The sequence below is a fragment of the Vicugna pacos genome, chromosome 2 (assembly GCF_048564905.1).
Source record: "Vicugna pacos chromosome 2, VicPac4, whole genome shotgun sequence".
Taxonomy (NCBI): Eukaryota; Metazoa; Chordata; class Mammalia; order Artiodactyla; family Camelidae; genus Vicugna; species Vicugna pacos.
Window position 1 is genome coordinate 87,239,930 of NC_132988.1, and position 19,441 is coordinate 87,259,370.

Sequence of the window (19,441 nt, forward strand, 5' to 3'; positions counted from 1 at the left end):
GAGCTTACAGAAAGAGAAGTCAAAGGGGAAAAGAGCTTGAAGAATATGGGAATGGCTGAGAATTTGATCTGTCAAATGATGCTCAGATGTCATTACAAGGATGACTGAAAAATGTCATTTGGATAGAGCAACATGGAGGTCATTGGTGACCATAGCAAAAGCTCCTTTGGTGCAGTGACAGAAGTGGGTGTTAAATTGTAGACGTCACAAGGGTAGAGAGTTAAGTTAGGAAATTTGGACAATAAATATTAAGAACTATCAGATCATTTTGGATGATAAAGGAGAGAGGATGGTGGCTGAAATGAGATATAAGCTTGAGGATGGATTGAAGAAATGACTGGGAGAGACCTTAACATAAAAAGCTGATGGCAGTGGTATAGGAGAAAGAGAGGGAGAGGGAGAAAGGTAAATCGAGACTGGATATATGATTCAATGGAGAATTAAGATGTCAAATTCCTGAGAAGGGAGAAGGAAATGAAGTTGGTGACACACATGGAAGGGTTAGTCTTGAACAGGAGGAGTCTTAAGTAGCATCTCTATGGGAGAGAAGGGTTCATAAACGAGCTGGTGTGTAGGCTGAAATTTAGGTAGGTGAGGCAGTTCTCACTTGATGGTTATTATTCTCTCTGTAGGGTGGGAATTGGGATGGACCCTCTTCTGAAAGTGTGGGCAGAAGAGTGGGAAAAGGTGATTGGGGGAGAATGAAGACTTTAAATCAGCCATCAAGTAGTCCTGTTGGGTGACTTTTTACTGCCACATTCAACTGTCCAAGTGTAGATACAGAGAGACAGGACTGTTGGATTCATTTGATGTTGGCTTTTACAAGATGGTTGAGAAGAAAATCTGGATGGGTAAGGGGGTTCAGGGCATTAGCAAGAGTACCATTGAAATAATGGCCCAAAGACTCTAAAGATGATATGTAAGGAAGTGAAAAAAGGAGAGAGTTGATATCCTGGGAGAAGAGAGAGGGATTAGAGATTCAGGAGGGTCCTGAAGAGATAGAGAATGACCATCGTGAGAAAAGTTGAATCAGCAAGCTGGGAGAGAAATGTAACAGAGTTAAGAATGTAGAAGAGAGGGAAGAGAAGGCCTCTCAATGGAGCCAGTGGCTCCAGGTAACCCAGTTAGGTAGATTGTTTCCATACATGTTATGTAAGCCAACACGATGCCTTTTAAAGTAGATGTAGTTTTTGAGATATAAGAAGTGAATTTTCACCAACAGGATTAATAAAACATAAGAACTACATATTTGAAATATGTGCAGGTCAACCAGGTGCGTTGCTCCCTGTCTGCACCATGGGATGCTGTGCCTGTGCTTGGCTTACAGTTTTAAGTGCGTGGAGGGTAATTTCTGGAAAAGGATGCCTTCTGGACAGAGGGCTGAAATGAAGCTTGGGAATTGTCCTTGCAGTTTATCTCATCTGGCATTATGCCCTCAACAGTCAAGTTCGAGAGTTGCATTATATTCAGAGGAACCTTAAAGGGCCTCTGAATAATGCAGCATTTACAGCAGTAGCCCCAAGTAGCCATGAAGGCAGGAGAAAGGTTATGCATTTGAGGAACGTTGAGATTTCTTCTAAATATTTCTTAGTGCTGAATTTCTTCTAAGTATTTCTTCCTTTTCTCCCCTTGATAAAAGTAGTCAATTTCCTGGTCGCTGGAGGAAACATTTGGACTAATTGTGAATATGGTTTCTGGAGGTCAAGTATTTATTGATATAGACTTTCACGAGATAGTAAACTGAACCTCTAGCACTTTCTCTACTGATGCTTCACTTATGAATACTGAATGGGATGTATTTGGCCACAGGATTCCAGCTAACACGGAAGCCATTGTGAATTTACCACCCAAGAAGGTGCACCCCGAAATGCTCCTGTGACCACCTTAACAAAGACATGTTTCCTATTATTGCAGAAGCCAAAGAAAACCTGTAACTCCTTACCTTTCCGGATATATTTTACCACCCTTCTAAACTATGACAGGGCTTTTCAGGGGTACTTTTCTGAGAATCATGGCTCATTCAAGTGCTGGTTCTCTACAATGTCTTACCTGATCCTCTAGCAAGAAGTCATATTCGTATCTTCTGAATTCCTGTAAGTGTCATGGTATTTATCATTTACTACCTTGTGATATAGTTATTTATGTACGTATCTTTCTTTCCTGCAACATTGTGAGCTTCTGTGGGGCAGTTGGTCTGAAATCATTGTTATATCCATCAGTACGCTTATTATAATTAGTAGCTGTTCAATAACTACTTGTTGAGTAAATGAAATAAGTCAATTCTACCTCTGTTGGGCTGCAGTCCCACACTTGCTTTTTACAGATAAGTGTTATCTCCGTGTCTGAAAGGGCACCACCCACCCAATGCTGGTGTTGTAATCAATGTGCTGTTGCAGATCTTACATTGTATCAGTGTATTGGTTCACAAACTTGGGTGAGTTCTGAAACTGGCTCCCATAAAAGCAGGGGCAAAGGGAGTGACTGAAGAAAGAGACAGCCCACCTCCAGATTGGTAGATGGCGGTTTTAATAAGCAAGGGAACTTACATGCAAGGTTTGTCTTGGGCAAGGTGACTAAATCTCCATGCCTATCAGAGTTTATATAGAAGCCTTAATGGGTTTCAGTCATGTATACCATCCATATGGTCTCAACAACACCTTGCTCTCTCAAGGCTGTGACCTTGAAAACAGCAGTGAGAACAGTGGACGTAATGTACATTCCAAGAACAAAAGAGAGGGTGAGGAGCCTCCGATTGCCTGAGTCCAGCTCGGCTGTCAACTGGTGGGTCATGTCCTCTCCATGACCTCCTCCAACACAATGCCACTTCATCTTGCAGATCAAATTGTAAATTAACTCTGAATGATCTCACGTCGGCTGGTAGATTAAATCAGGTGCAGAGGGAATGGGTCAGCAAAGACATTAATCTAGGAAATCAAGCCATTCTCAAGCTCACATCTTATGTTCTTTCAAATAATCTCTCTCATGGAGAATTTTAAAAAGTACACAGACATCGTTTCTGGCAAGAGATGCAACTAAGCAAAATTTAAACCATCTGAAGACAAGAACTTTATTTTGTTGAGCCATCACTGTTGCATCTCATCTCTCACAAATAGATGGGTGGCAGGGGCATTGTGGACTGTGGAGGGTGTCCTGAGAGAGTGTCAGTGGCCCACAGAATATGCTCTTTTTCAACTTGCCCTTAAATACATGGCCAGTAATACTCAATCTTGCTGAATTATTAATTGCTAAAAACTTACTTTATCCAGATTCATGAAGATCTGAGTTAGGACTAATGAGACAAATAAGAATGAAGTCTGGATAATGTGTCTTCAGCTCCTCACCAACATTTTTATCACTGTATTAGGCCATCTTTGCTTAGAGCTCTAGGCCAAGGTAAGTTCTTGCCATGGTAATTCAGAGCCCTTTGGAATAGTACCAAATTGGCCAATGTATTTTATTGGCAAATTGGCAAAAATCAAGATGGAATATCTTTACAAGTTCATATACTCCTGAAAAACATTTCAGAAATGGATGATTTGCTCTGCCTTGAATGTGGTTTGTACAGTTATTTTTTTATTAATATGATTTGGTGACTAACCTCATTTCATGCCTTGAAGTACACGCAGTAAAATCTCTCAGGAATGCTGCTGCTCTGAACGGACAGCTGTACCGTTTCAGACGATGTACTGAGTTGCTTTGTAATATTGCAGCCATGTTTTGTTTTCTTCACCTGCTTCAGGTCTTGGGAGCTGATGACAATAACATGGGTGATGGCTGCTCTCAGAAGCTGGCGACTGTTACTACTCTCCGTTTCCTGTTGCTGGTCCTGATTCCGTGTATCTGTGCTCTCATTGTCCTGCTGGTGATCCTGCTCTCCTTTGTTGGTGAGTGATGCTGTTATTAAAGGAAAATGAAGTTAAAATTAAAATTTGTGTGATTTAGAAGAGTGATTTCTACTGCTATAGGTGGTGGTACGACCATTGGAGGATCTTTCCGAGTAGGAAGAAATCTGATCAGATTTGCATTTGCAAAAGACAGCAGACCTGGATAGACTGCAGGGGGTTGGGAGTGGAAAGAAATGAAGGCGAGGGAGACCAATATGGTGACTGGCTATGGTCCAAGTAAAAGATGATAAGGGCCTGGATTAAGATATTTGGGCATTAAAATCAACAGAAATCAAGACTGAATTTTGGTGTGAGGGAGAAAGAGGAGTCAAGGTAGACTCCTGGGTTTCTGGCTTGAGCAACCAGGTTGACTTTGGTGCCATCTGTTAATATAGGAAGTAAAGGTGAAGAAGTGGGGTGCAGGTAGATGGAGGCAGGCTGGAAGTTCAGTTTGGACATGTTAAGTTGGAGATACTTTATGGGGCAAACAAATATAGTGGAATCATAGTTTAAGGGCGTTTATCTTGAACAAATTCAACAGTAAAGGCTGAACCAAGAAATGGAAGAACATAAGAACTCTAACACCAAACCATGGAAGTAAATTAACTTTGCTGTGCAGAGGAAGATGCCCCCAACACAATCAAACATCAGCTCTGCTTGTCCTCCCTCAAGCAACTCTGAGTAATCTTAAAAAAAAAAACTTTAAGAAATGGCTTCAAACTATATTTCTCCCTAAGTCTCCCAGATCCTCTATTAATAACATATTCTGGTCAGGTAACCTTTTAAAATGTAAGAATATAATTCATGCAGGTTTTTCTGTATTTCAAATCATTATTTCTTTCCAATCAGTTATTATAAATCATCAAATAATATTTGTAAGGTATATTTAAAAGTAAACTACTCTATTGAAAAACTAAAAAAAAAATAAAGCACTAACACCTTTCCTTCCTAAGGAATTTTAAGGGAAACTGAATCTGTCTGAGATTTTGGCTTCTGTGCTGACTTTAGAATTTAACTTCCACCCCACTGTTACTGGTCTGCAACTAGAACTATCCAGAAGGGAGGCTGACAGCAGCTACGAAGGCGGGAGGCTCGGTAGTAGAGGAAGCAGCAGGGGTAGATGAACCGGGGGAAGTGGACTGATGAAAAGCTGAGGGAAAGCCTGGAGGCTGCTGGTATTTAGGGGAGACAAAGAGGAAGGATCAAGAGATACAGGAAGAGTCGTTCGAGAAGATGGGAAGGAACCCGGAAATGCTGGGTTTCACAGAAACCAAGGGCAGAGAGTTGCATCACAGGTCACAGGGTGACAAGTAGGAAGAGGACGGAAAGTGCCTCAGGCCATGAGGCCTGCAGGTTTTCTGCTGGAGTTTGAATCGCCCTGCACCCTGTGGGGCCAGCTGCGGGCTGCTCTCGGGCCAAAGGCAGGGCAAAACCCTGAAACTCATCTCTGCCACTCTCTTCTTCCAAGACCCGGCTCCCCTCCAGACTTGGCCTGCTTTTGTTTCCTTTCCCATGCCTTCGGGGAGTTGCTTTTTTGTATTTGTCCAGACTTTGTAATTGTTATTATGTCTGGGAGGGTCCGTCTGGTAGAGGCTCATACCTCAGTGTTACCACCATTATTTTTACCAGTCGGATTCTCAGGATGCTGTGTGGTGGAACGGCTCACACACAGTGAAGAATGCTTCCTTTCATTCTCAGGTAGAGTGCTAAATCAGTCTGAAACACACTTTCAAGTACCTCAGTGCTTAGAGGGCACTGAGCAGAGGAGGGTGCTATTAAAACGGTGCTTTAACTGGATTACTTTAATTAATTTATTTATTAAATTTAAACTTTTTTAATGGCTTTATTGAAATACACTTTACAGACCATACAATTCACCCGTGTAAAGTGTGTGTTTATTTCAGTCATTTTTAGTATAATCACAGGTAAACGTAACCATCACCACAGTCATTTTTGGAATATTTTCATTGCCTCAAGAGGAAACTGTTCCCTTCTGGTGATCACCCCCATCTTTCTGTCCCCCCGCCTTGCCCCAGCCCTAAGCAATCACTAATCTACTTTCTGTCTCTCTAGATTTCCTTATTATAGACATTTCATATGACCACGTGTGGTTTTTGTGACTGACTTCTTTCACTGCGCGTAATATTTCCAGCTATGTTGTAGTATGTATCAATACCTGATACCTGAAGGCCAAATAGTACTCCATTGCATGGATTTACCACATTAAAAAATTCCATTTATCAATTGGACATTTTAGTTGTTTCTGTCTTCTGGCTTTTTGAATAATGGTGCTCTGAACTTTCATGTGCAAGTTTTTGTGTGGAAATATGTTTCCATTTCTCTTGGGTTTATACGTAGGAGCAGAATTTTTTTTTAATCACTTTTGTGTGAATTAGGAAGTGTCCCAATTTGTAACCTTCTCTAAGTGCTATTTTGACTTATATGTAGGTGACCTTTAGAAAGTGGGATTTTCCCAACAGTCTTCAAAAACATTCTTTTCATAGATTCTGTACCAGGTGATTTGATATAGATATATTAAATAATATCTGCCCAAATGAACATTTCCTGTTTTATATAACAGATGTTTGTTGCTGTGATGAGCAATAAAATCATTTTATATCTTTGTTTTAAAAAACCACATTAAATTCTGCTTTGTTTTAAAAAATGTTCTGTTTGGTTTGAGTTGGTAACTCCGTGCTCTTTCAAAGTCTTGTGGTTATTTCTGGGTCTGTAAGGGTTGCTAGGGATGCTGGAATGCCACGTGTGTACATGTAACAGGAGCTCTGGCTTCAAAGGACAAAGAGGTGATAGTGAGGGGATTATTGGTTAGGAAAAGCTAATAGAAGCCTTATGCTAACAAACAAGATGCACTCTGTGTCTTTAATTTTGTCTGTTGGGGCTTCTCTCGTGCCTAAAGTGAAGAGGGCAAAAAGATTTCTAAAGATAAGAGAGTTGGACTTTCTGAGGAATTATTTCAGCAGCAGGCTATAGAGGAAAGCAGTAGCAAATTGTTCCTCTCCTCAATCCCTTCAACTGAAGCTGGAGCTACAAAGGTTTAGTTTAATTTAGTGTAGTATTTCTAAAATCAGCAGATAGTCTGGTTCCAAAGATTGGTGTTTTTGAAAGAAATTGAAAGGAAAACTGAAGAGTGGGAAAAGTACAATATTATACTCAGGTTTTTATTTCTTCCGATACAGTCTAATACTGAAAGGCCATATGACATAGAAGAAAACGTATAGCTGGACACTCGGAGGTCTGGGTTTGGCATCTTACTCTTCCATTTACTAGATGTGTGACTTCCAGTCAGATGTTTTACCTTCTCTGTGGGATAGGTACATGATTCTTATTCACATCACAGAATTATTATGGAAGTCAAATGAGATAATATCTATGAAAGTGATTTTATAAAGTGACAAAGTTCATAATGAAAGTTGTTTTTGCTTATGAACATAACTGTTAATATTAGATAGTGATTTAGTAAATAGCTCTAGTTCACTCAAAAATTGACCAAAAATGTGCTTATCTCCTTTTAACTCTATCCATAAGAACTGAAATCTGTGTGCTATGACCTGCTGGCATAATAAACCCATAATCCATAAACCCATAACCCTATGACCAAGCCATTGCCATAGCATAGTTTAATTGCCAGTAAAGTAGCTAGGAAGGAATAAAGTTGACCAACTGCTACACCTGCAATGTGATGGTGTTTCACCTGACTTCTATGCTCAGGCCTGAGCGTTGCATTCATAGACTCATTCCTCTCTTACAAGAACTGGACTGGCAGCTAGTTACACAGCCATCACGAGCAGAAGAGTCAGCTTGTGCCATGGAATACTTTATCAGAGATTAGATGACACCTGCCTTAAATTATATGTCAATACATAAATAATACAGAAACATATATATGCAACATTTACAGTAAAATTGTGTTGATATGTTGAGCCCATTTAACAGACACAAAATTGTAGATATAATTTGATACTGTTTATTCCTTTAACGAACATTTACTGAGTGCCTGTTAAGTTCAAGGCTATATCCCATAAGCATTGGGTACAGCCCTGAATCTAGCCTACCCTTTTGGGTTTCCTAGTTCAGTGAGGGAGAGGGGCTTGAAAATGATCACACAATTGATTAATTACCACGAAGTTAGCTCCTATATGGGAAGAGACAGTTTCTTTGGGAACTGATGACAGGATCTGAACCTGGTCTGAAGTAAGATGGGAAAAGCCTTCCCTGAGGTGGGTGTGACACTTTAAACATGAACTTCATCATAAGGATGATGGAGTAGGGGATGACTGATGGAACTTCACCATGAGGATGGTGGAGTCGGGGATGACTGGAGTAGGGGATGATAGAGTAGGCGTGATTGATCCGGTTAGGGCTGTGAAAAGTTGCTTTTGCCAGCTATGTGGAGAAAGGGTAGAATATGTGGCAGGGAGAAGAAATGGGGAGTTATTGCAAGTGCTCTACAAATGTGGTACTTTGGAGTATGGTCTGAACTGATTTTTGCAGACTTAAGACTTGGTTTCAAAGACTTGTCCACTCATCCACATTTAGAATAAATTTTCTTTGTTTTAGCTTTAAGCTTATGAAGAATGGCCTAAGGTTACTTTCCTAGTTTTCTTAATACTGTGAAAAGTCTACATGGGGCTTATTAATTTTTAAATTTCTGTCATGCAATGAAGAAGGGAATTAGTATGGTCAGAAGTGTAGGAAATATGGTACATAGTCCATTTTCCTTGAACTCAAGAGAAATTTTCCTCTATAAAAGTGATTTTCTTCTTCAGAAATGCTAAAGGAGCTGAAGATTATTGAACTTAACTGTAGTTTTTCTCTTAGCAAATTTCTTAGCAGCTTGGGGCTTTTACAAGAATTTGGAATGATAAGAATCTTAACTTCCTAACTTACAATGTTGTATTTTGAATACTATTATAAAACGGAAAACCTTCCAGATCCTTATTTCCTTACAGCAGAACTTTCAGATTTTCTATGATCTTTTCTGACCTGCCTCCACATTCCTTATTTAAATCTCTAAATTCCTTTCATAGCCCTGGCCTTTTGTGCAGATTCATCAGTGTAGAGTTCTCAAACTGAAGAATATTTTTCCTTTAATTGCTCAGGCCTGAGGTTATGCATAATGTCTAAAGTTTTGGGAAGGGTGGTCTAAAGCCTTGTACTCAGAGTGTCGTCCGTGGACCAACAACGTCAGCATCACTTGGGAGTTTGCATGCAATGCAGAATCTGGAATCTCCAGACCTGCTGAATTTGCTGTCTAACAAGATCCCCAGGTGATTTCTATGCTTCATCCAGTCCTTAATCCACTGCAATCTGATCTTTTCCTCTTTCTCTTCTTTTCATGCTACTAAATCTGTTCTAACCAAGGCCCCCAGTGTGCAGCACTTATTTGAATGTGCAGCACTTATTTGAATGTGCAGCACTTGGAACCAATGTGTGTTTGAACAAGAGTTTGAAATGGAGAGCGTAGGCTTTCTGTTTGTTTATGCCTGTTCTGAATGAGTGTGTTCATTGTTCATGCCAACAGTGCTTTCTTCCACTAAGATGTGATGCTCTGATATGACCTTTCTCAGTCTTGACTACTCCTTTCTTCTCGAAGAGCTCTTCTGCTTTGCCTGGATATTATCATTTCTGATTTTCCTTCTGTTTCTGGCTGCTCTTTCTCTGTCTCTTTAAGCTCATCTTTTTCTATCTATCCATTAAATGTTAGAGTGTCTGTCCTAAGCAATCTTCTCACTTCACGTCCCTATCTTTCTTGACAGTGTCATCCACTCCCATGACTTCCTTCATCATTCATACATTCAACAAATACCTATTGAGACCTACACTGGTGCCAAGCATTCTGCCATGCGCCTGGGATGCAGGCATGCATAATATACCTTCCTACCTCTGAGGAAGGCAGACAAGAAAACAGTTTCACTTTAGTGTATATATGATTGATATAAACAGAGTGTGCTCAAGGGAACACAAAGAAGATGCAAATTTGTGGGGTAGCCTGGCAAGGGCTTCTGTAGGGAGTGTTTAGATTGCTCCAGATTTAGACTTTTTTCCCCTTGAATATTTCATAGGCATTTTATACTCAATGTATTCATAATAATTACACTAACAAAAGTAAACTTCTACAACTTCTATTTTTCATTTTCTTTTATCTCTTTTATTAGTCAGGACAGGCTATGCTATACTGTGTAACAAAAGTAATCCTAATATGCTTGAGGTTTAAAAACAATAAAGGTCAGTTTCTCATTCATGCAGCATTTCCTTTGCAAGCTGACAAGGGGGCTATGCTCATTCAGGCCATTCAGGGACTGAATTGATGGACCAGCTTGAACCTTTGTGGTTATTATGCCAGAGAGAAAGAAAAAGAGCACTGGAGTTTCTTTTTTTAAAGCATATAATGCAATGTCATTCATTATAATCACAATGCTATACAGTAGATCACCAGAACTTACTCATCTCATAACTAGAAGTTTGTACCCTTTGACCAACATCAAAGACGTCAAGAGACAGAGAATGAGGCCAGAGAACATAACTCCAGCATGTGCCCTAGTAGAATGGGAGAGAACTGGAAATATTTGCTAAACAGCAGTAATGACTACCACCCCCATCTTGGTAAATAACTTCATTTTCTCAGTAATTGAAACCAGAAACCTTGAAAGGACCTATGACTCTTCTTGTTATATTCTCTTAATTTTGCTTCCAAAATCTCTCTCCCAAATGTTCCCTTTGTCCTCATTGCTTTTGCCTTGGGTCAGGCCTTCCTCTTTTCTCACTTGGACTGTTGCAATACCCTTCTAACAGTCTGCTAGACTTAGCCCCTTTCAAGCATCACCCTGTTGCCAGAGTGATCATCCTAACATTCCACCCCATTTAAGACCCTTCAGCAGTTCTCCATCACAACAAGATCGATTCCAAACCTTTAACAGGAATACCCTTCACAGTCTGGCTTCTACTTCCTTTCTAGCCTTTTCTCTTGTCAGTCACCTCTGTGCTTGCCACGTTTCATTACTTGCTGCTCAGTTTTTGCATATCTCTCTATCTAGAAAGTCCTCCATTCCCTATTACTACAACTCCTTCCCCACCAATGCTTTGCTCAAACCTAGAAAACCTTTAACCATCTTTTAAGATTCACATTGTGGATCATTCTCCCCTGAGAAGCCTCTTCTGACTTTCTCAAATGGAATGACAGCTCCTTCTCTACTTTCCGTCACCAGATTGCTCTATGTATATCATTCTCAAAGCATTTGTAGCGGGGTCCTTATTTTTAGATTGCATGCCTGTCCCCCTCAACAAATCTTTAAACATCATGATGATAAGAACTTATTACTAAATTTTGTAATTTACTTTCAGCAGAGAGGAAATACATAGTTCCTGGCACATAGAAAATGCAAAGTAAATGTCTTACCACATGGCTAGAGAAATAAAGATAAGGAATTAATTTCAAGCTCACATCATCGAAAAATAAATTTTTATGTGCATATAATGGTTGATTTTTTTTTTAACTTGTGTACCTTTTCCAAAGTGAGAAGTGTGTGTGGGTGTGTGCGTATGTGTATGTCATGTTCCAACTCAATTCTTGGGTAAGTTAAATAACTCTTGTAAGTTTCAGTTTCCTTCTCTCTCAAACTCTGTAAAGAAGAGTTAATTACAGGAGCAGTTTCATCGGATTTTTGGAAGGCTCGCTCAGCAGATGCCTATAGTGAGGATACTTAGTAAGGTGCCTGAATTAGTTTCCTATTGCTGTTATAACAACTTGGGAGCTTAAAACAACACAGATACAGTACCTTAGAATTATAGAGGTCAGAGCCCAAAATAGGTCTCACTGGGCTAAAGTTAAAGTGTTGGTAGTACCGCATTCCTTCTGGAGGCTCTGGGGGGCAATCTGTTCCTGCCTTTTCCAGCTTCTGGAGGCTTCTGCATTCCTTGGCTTGTGGCCCCTTTCCATCTTCAAATAAGCAATGGCCCACTGAGTCTTTCTTACACTGTAGTTCTGACACCCACTCTCTTACCTCCCTCTTCTGCTTATAAGGACCCCATGACTGCCACGGGCTCACCTGGATAATTCAGGGTAATTTCCTCATCTCAGATTCCTTAACTTATATCCCTTCTGCCATGTAAGTTATGTAAAGTAACCTATTCATAAGTTCTGGGACTCGGGGTGTGGACTTCTCTGGAAAAGCATTATGTTGCCTACCACAGAGCTCAGGCCACTCATTGTAAGTGATCAGTAAAGCTTGGCTATTACTAGTGGAATTGCAGACTATTTCTTAAACATTGTTGTATAGAGCTGTGTTAGAGCTGAAACACTTTTGAGCCATACAATCTTGATATAAGGTGGCCTTCTATTAATAACTTCATGTGGAAGAGCCAGTCCTTTCATTCAAAAAGTGGGTTACATGATTCACTTTTGAAAATTTCCTTAGCCATTCTGTTATGTTGGGATGCACTTATAATAAAAGGAAATTGGCATTTATTTAAAAGTACCTTAGCAGTCCTGAGGAAGACAGTTTTATTCTCATTAGTAATGACTACCAGTTATTGAGAACTGTGTGCCAGGAACTGTTCCAAGGGTTTATGTATGTATTGACGAATTTAATACTAATGGCCAGCCTCATGAGGGGAGGCACTTTTATTTTCCTTATTTTATGGCACTTGAAAATTTTCCCGAAGTTTCAGGGCCAGTAAGTGTTAGCGATGGGATTTAAATCCAGGTGGTCAGGCTGTAGAATCTGTGCTTTTAACCACAGCACTATAAAACAGGAATGTGGAAAAGGATGGAGCAACGCGGGAAGAATGAACATGCTACTTTGGGCTAATAATTCTCAGCTCATCATGGTGTAGCTTGTCTTACTGAATTCTGTTTATTGTGCTTTTAAAAAGATACATAATGGAGAGTTGATCAGTTTCTAGAGATGCTTGAAAACAAATTGTCTACTGGTTTCATGATTTTAAAGACAGGTCCTTTAGGGTTGTTGTCTTGTCTGTCTTTCTCTCAAAAATATAGTTTACGAATGTTGTTCTCTCTCTGTTCTGCCAACTTGCTTTGACATGTAGAGTTTAAGAGGAAGGAAGCTACTTTGTACTTTTTTTTTTTTTTAAGAAAACTGTTATCCAAGTCAGTGTTTCCTAAAATGTCAGTGTTTAAAGGATATTTTAGAGTAAACAGATGTTATTAACACTTTCACCACTTTGGTTATGTGAGGAAGTTAAAGGAAAGATTACTAATGAGGCTAGTGAATACAAACAAAATGTTACGAATAACTGTTGAAATATTTCATAAGATAAGGAACTCCCTTTAAGCGAATTACTCAGGGATGTAACTGAGGAGCTGGCACTTCGTAAAGGAGAGAGCAACCAATAAATGAAATATAAAATTATATATAATTAAGTAGCAATGTTTTCTGTATGAGTGAAATACGTATTACTTAGTAATCAAGTCTATCATATATATTTATCTTAAACTAGGATGAGTGCAAAATCATTTTGAAAATCAAGAACAATTAAAGTCTTTCATTTTACCTACTGCATTTAATGTCTATTCATCATCACACAGATGGTTTGGAGAATGTGTTACCTGCCCCACGTGGTCATGATTTAGCTTTTATGCTTTGCTGTTTTATTTAGAATCCTTTGGCAGATGAAACTGTTGACCTTAGTTAGCTAGAAAGCAGCTGCTTTTCTATTTTGATTTGTAGTTAATGTTTTCCAAGTGTCAAGCACATGTAGAGGAATTTTTTCCATAGACGGATATTAAACATTTTATTTATATTTCTTTTATTTTTAATGCTCCATAGACTGTTTGGAAAAGTGACAGCCAATTAGAGCATTCACTGTAAATGCTTTTAGGGAAAAAAAAAATCTCCCTTGGGTATTTCTATAATAGATCAATATCAGATTCATTTATTTAGTGGTGTACTCAACTAGAGTGCTGTATAATCTGGAAAGTCTGTTGTCTATTTTGACTGAGTTAAAAATACATGATCTCTTTCAAAGTTTTCAGATTTTCTGCCTGAAGCCAAAGCTAGGTGATTTCCAGTAATCTCAGATTTGACTATTTTGTCCATGAACCTTGAGAAAGTGACCAGTTGGTAACCTTAGTTTAATAACTATTGCTTATTATCATATTTTATAGCTTCTGGTTGAAGATGAAGATAATTAACGTTCCTTCTTTCAGTTTTGCTGGAATTAGAGTTTTCCTTTTTGGGGTTTCTGTTAAGTCTTGGTAAATATTTGAGCCCTATTATTTTTATTATCTGTTGTGTATAGTTCACTGAAATTTAGTGCAAAGCATGGAAAAATATAAGGCTGATGGTAGGCAGGCTCTGTTGTCCTTAGTGGCAGATAGAAAGACAGGGAGAGCATGTGTCCTAGGTACTGAGTAGCATAAAGTGATGTGTGAAATTGAGAAACTGAGAAAGCAGGAAGGAAATACTCTAAGATTTGCCACGTTTTATTTATTTGTGGTAAGTCCCAGGTGAGGTGGAATTGCCCTAGATTCTTTGGGTAGTAGGAAATCTGGATGGGAGACTCAGTTTCTAAACTTTTTGAGAAAGCACAGGGTTATATGATTGACAGTAAAAGAGAAACTCTTGGTTGTCCCAGTGAAGTGGGTAGTTTTGCTGACCATCATCTTTCTCTTTGTGTTTGCCTAGGAAAATAACTCTAGAGTTTTCCTAATAGGTTTTTTAAATAAAAACTTCTAGTAATGTTTGAAAATATCATTTTTTTTTTGGTCTTTCAGGAACATTAAAAAAAGGCTATTTTAAATCAAATGGAAGTGAACCTTTGGTCACTGATGGTGAAGTCCACGTGTCTGATGTTATTCTTCCAAATACAGTTCCTAACGAGAGTACTGGGACGCCTACAGCACACCCCACCCGACACATTCCAGTCTGGACCACAGGTGCTTCTCTCCCAGGGGACCAAAATCACAGGAACACAAGTAAGTCTGGAGGTGCTGAATGCCGGGGCCCATTAATGTCTGTGGAACTCACAGGGAGATTTTAAAGTGTGGCAGCCGATGCTCTGAATTCATAATCACTTAGTGGTCACACAGGAAAAGCTCTGCTCCCTTTTCTGGCAAAGCTAGCCGAGTGCCCTATTCCTAAACACAAAATGCCATCAGCTCAGCATCCAGACAGGGACAGAAGCAAGAAATAAAAATGTGCCAATGCCATTCAGTGTTTCTGAGGCATAAAAATTTATGCTGCTTGCTCCAGTATAATAGTGTTGACTTTGTGGTGGTTCACCTCTGAAAATTTGTGCTTCTCTTTTTAAGGTTTAAGTTACTTGTTTTGAGTTAAATTAATAAGTAAATTAAGTTGCTTATTTTGTTATTGGTGCCTTTTGACAGGTATCCCAATTCTAGGTCTTTTCACTTTGAGCATCTTTGCCTAAGACATCTTTGCTGCAAGGATTTTTGCTGCATAATTAACTGGCTGTAAGGCAGTTTTGCCATAAGAGATAAAACAATGAAAAATAAGAGGGACATTTGAAAAAACATAATGAAACACATGAAATGAATAACAATTTAAAAAAGACTTTATTGCTAAATACAACATGTTTGAATGCATCTAAAATGCATGTAGATGTATGGCAATACTGCACAAGGAACTGATTTTATTTTGTGGTTGTACCTTGTCTTCCTAGTCTTTATAGTATTTTTATACACTTTTTTAAAAAAATTATTGATTCATCTTCTCATTTGGCATCACACTTTTTCTTTTTTGCTATAATTTTTTTCCTTCATTAAGAGAGGTATCAGTTTTCAAATACTAGGATGCATATTTGTAACTGAGTTTTATATTGCATTGTGAAAACTTATTCTACACTGTTGTTTGTTTTTGGCATATTGTCACATGGCCATACTGCTCAAGGCAATCTACAGATTTGATATGATCCTTATCAAATAACCCATGACAGTTTTTCACAGAACTAAAACAAATAATCTGAAATTTTACATGGAATCACAAAAGACCTAGAATTGCCAAAGCAATACTGAAGAAAAAGAATGAAGCTGCAGGAATAACCCTCCCAGACTTCAAACAATCCTACAGAGCTACAGTAATCAAAACAGTGTGGTTTTGGCACAAAAACAGACATATGGATCAAAAATGGAACAGAATAGAGAGCCCAGAAATAAACCCACAGACCTACGGTCAGTTAATCTTAGACAATGGAGGCAAGAATATACAATGGAGAAAAGACAGTCTCTTCAGCAGGTGGTGTTGGGAAAACTGGAAAGCCACATGTAAGTGAAGTTAGAACACTTCCTCACACCATACACAAAAATAAATTGAAAATGGCTTAAACATTTAAATACAAGACAAGACACTATAAACCTTCTAGAATAAAACATAGGCAAAACATTCTCTGACATAAATCTTAGCAATGTTCTCTGAGTGCAGTCTGCCGAGGCAATAGAAATAAAAGCAAAAATAAACAAATGGGACCTAGTTAAACTTACAAGCTTTAAACTGTAAGCAAAACAAAATGACAACCTACAGAATGAGAGAAAATATTTACAAATGATGTGACTGACAAAGGTTTAATTTCCAGAATATATAAACAGCTCATACAACTTAATAAGAAAAAAACCAAACACCCCAGTCCAAAAATGGGGAGAAGACCTAAATAAGCAATTCTCCAATGAAGACATACAAATGGCCAATAGACATGTGAAAAATGCTCAATATTGCTAATTATCAGAGAAGTGCAAATTAAAACTGCAGTGAGGTATCACCTCACACCAGTCAGAATGGCCATGATGAAAAAGTCCACAAATGATAAATGCTGGAGAGGGTGTGGAGAAAAGGGAACCCTCCTACACTGTTGGTGGGAATGTAGTTTGGTGCAACCACTATGGAAAACGGTATGGAGATTCCTTAAAAAATAGACTTACCACATGATCCAGTAGTCTACCTCCTGGGCATATATCCTGAGGGAACTCAAATTCGAAGAGATAAAGCACCCCAATGTTCATACCAGCACTATATACAATAGGCAAGACATGGAAACAGCCTAAATGTCCATTGACAGATGACTGGATAAAGAAGTTGTGGTATACTTATACAATGGAATACTTCTCAGCCATAAAACAGAATAAAATAATGCCATTTGCAGCAACATGGATGGACCTGGAGATTGTCATTCTAAATGAAATAAGCCAGAAAGAGAAAGGAAAATACCATATGATATCACTTACATGTGGAATCTAAAAAAAGAAAAAAAGAAGACACTAATGAACTCATCTACAAAACAGAAATAGCCTCACAGACATAGTAAACAATCTTATGGTTACTAGGGGGAAAGGGGATAGGAAGGGATAAATATTTGCAAATATTAACTACTACATATAAAAATAGATAAACCAATTTTTTCTATATAGCACAGGAATCTCTACTTAATATCTTGTAATAACCTTTAATGAAAAAGAATATGAAAACAAATATATGTATGTATATGTATGTATGCCTGGGACATTATGCTGTACACCAGAGATTGACACATTTTAGCTGACTATGTACTTCAATAAATATATATATATATATTAAAAAAAAAAAAACAAGAAACCAACTAATGGAAAACCATTGTCATCCGTCAGCTCAGTAAAGTGATCAATATGTTTCTAACTGGAATGAATGCTAACAGATTTCAACCAGTTGAAACCAAACTGTCAAACCAAAAACTATTAACCAGTTTATCTTTCATTGCAAAATTGCCTTACAGTCCATTAGTCATGTGGCAAAAATGTTTGCAGCAAAGATGCTTTATAGCAAGAATACCCGGCATGCAATTCTATAACAGAATACCTAGTGGTTTAACAGGAGCTATCCCCCTATTTGTTTTTGACATGTCTATATGTTCTTTATCTTCTCCCTCTTTTATTGGCTATGCAATTTATTTTACCTGTTGCTGATTGATAGATAATCACATCTTGAGGAAAATGGCATGTGCAAAACTTGTTTGAAGACAAATGGAGGAATTTGTCAGTAATTCCAGAAAATGAGCTGAGAGAGAGAAAAGAGAAAGTGTGGAGATGGGGCCAGTTGGATAGTGGCAGATGATAAGCTCCTGAATGTGACTCTATCCCTCAATATCCCTCCAATTTTTTTGTCAACTTACTGAACTTCCAGAATGCTGGTGGGAGTCCATTAGTGTGGAAAGTGACCCAGTGATTGCAGATAAATCATCATCAGAGCACAACCACTCTAAGAACTTTCTCTGCAGTTGTCTTGTCTTTTTCTGCCTCCTAAAACAAGGATATATGATTGAAAATTATACAAAGCCCATTCATCCATGATCACTTTCTTGTTTGTTCCTCCCTCCTCCGTGAAAACCCATGAGGGGTAATCACATTTTAGGTCTGGGACAGCATATTTATTTTCATTCTGAGCCAGGAAGGGAAGGATTAAGCTGACTCTGAGCTATCACGGTATATGTTTGCCAGTGTCTGAAGAAAAGCAGGGTTATTCTGTTTCTCTAGCCCTAAAGAGTTAGCATGTTGGATTCCATTGTTCATTGAGCACTGATAGATGTTAACTGTTTCTTATGCTTGGTGTTCACCAGTGATAAAGACAGATTCATATTCATTACCTGCCAGTGGTACTATGAACTCGTATTATGCCAAGTGAAATTTATTTAAATTAAATTAACTCTCGTGAGTTTAATTTTGAAGTTTTTTTAATATTTTGGCCATATCTTAAGCACTTCATATTCCTAAGGACTATGTTTTTCAACAGAAGTAATTTAAGCAAAAGCTCAATTTAGTTAATGTGGTTGCAATTACAGCGACTGTTATTTTCTTTTGCAAACTGAACTTGTCTCTATTTTGAAAGTTCTGTCATTTGTTAAGATTCAAACAGAGGTGACAAACACATACGCTGAAGAGTAAAGACACATATGGTACTTATTGCTCAGTTTGAAAGTTTGGTGGAAGTCTGTTTGACTCATTTTCTCTTCCTGTGGCTGAAACATTGCTTGAGAATATGAATGCTATTTGACATGTAAAGGAAATCCAGGGGAAGTTAGAATGATTAAATGGAGAAAGGTCAGAACCTTTGAATATGTGTCATTCTGTGCTTTTAATGTCCTTGACAGTTAGCCTTGAGCTTTACTGTCTGACCACATAGACCTTCAGTAGACTGTCTGTATGAACTAAAAGTATTTATGATAAGGCATTTGATAATTTTTCATGCATTTCAGCAATATTGCTACCCTGTGAATATAGAGCTTTGGATTCAGGGTATTTTTGAATATTTTCTCTGTGGTCCTTATGATTAACTGTTGAGGTATGCAGGACAGGTAATATGCACCATTTTTCAAGAAATAAAATTAAAGCTTGGAAGAAATTAAGGTGACATATCCAGTATCAGTTGTTTACTAATCAGTAGACATGGAATTGGGATTCAGATCTTGGGACTCCTAGACCAGTGCCCTTTCAAATGTTTCATGATTCTTTATTTAATTGCTTTCTTTGAAGTAGCGAGAGCATTTCTGAGCAAATTTTAAGCTTCAGGAGAGTAGAGAGGGTAATCTGTTTTGTT

General features: G+C 38.3%; 1 protein-coding gene across 4 annotated transcripts in view; it reads left to right on the top strand.

Moving 5' to 3' along the window:
- Positions 1-19,441, top strand: part of CORIN (corin, serine peptidase) — a 217,928-nt gene that overhangs the window by 29,933 nt on the left and 168,554 nt on the right. For 3 of the 4 annotated variants that reach the window (XM_015249997.3, XM_072944469.1, XM_072944465.1), the window contains exons 2-3: positions 3,740-3,884; positions 14,638-14,838. In XM_015249997.3, the coding sequence (XP_015105483.2) occupies positions 3,740-3,884; positions 14,638-14,838 (346 nt within the window). The remainder of the gene's footprint in view (positions 1-3,739; positions 3,885-14,637; positions 14,839-19,441) is intronic. The other variant, XM_015249999.3, reaches the window with a different exon arrangement.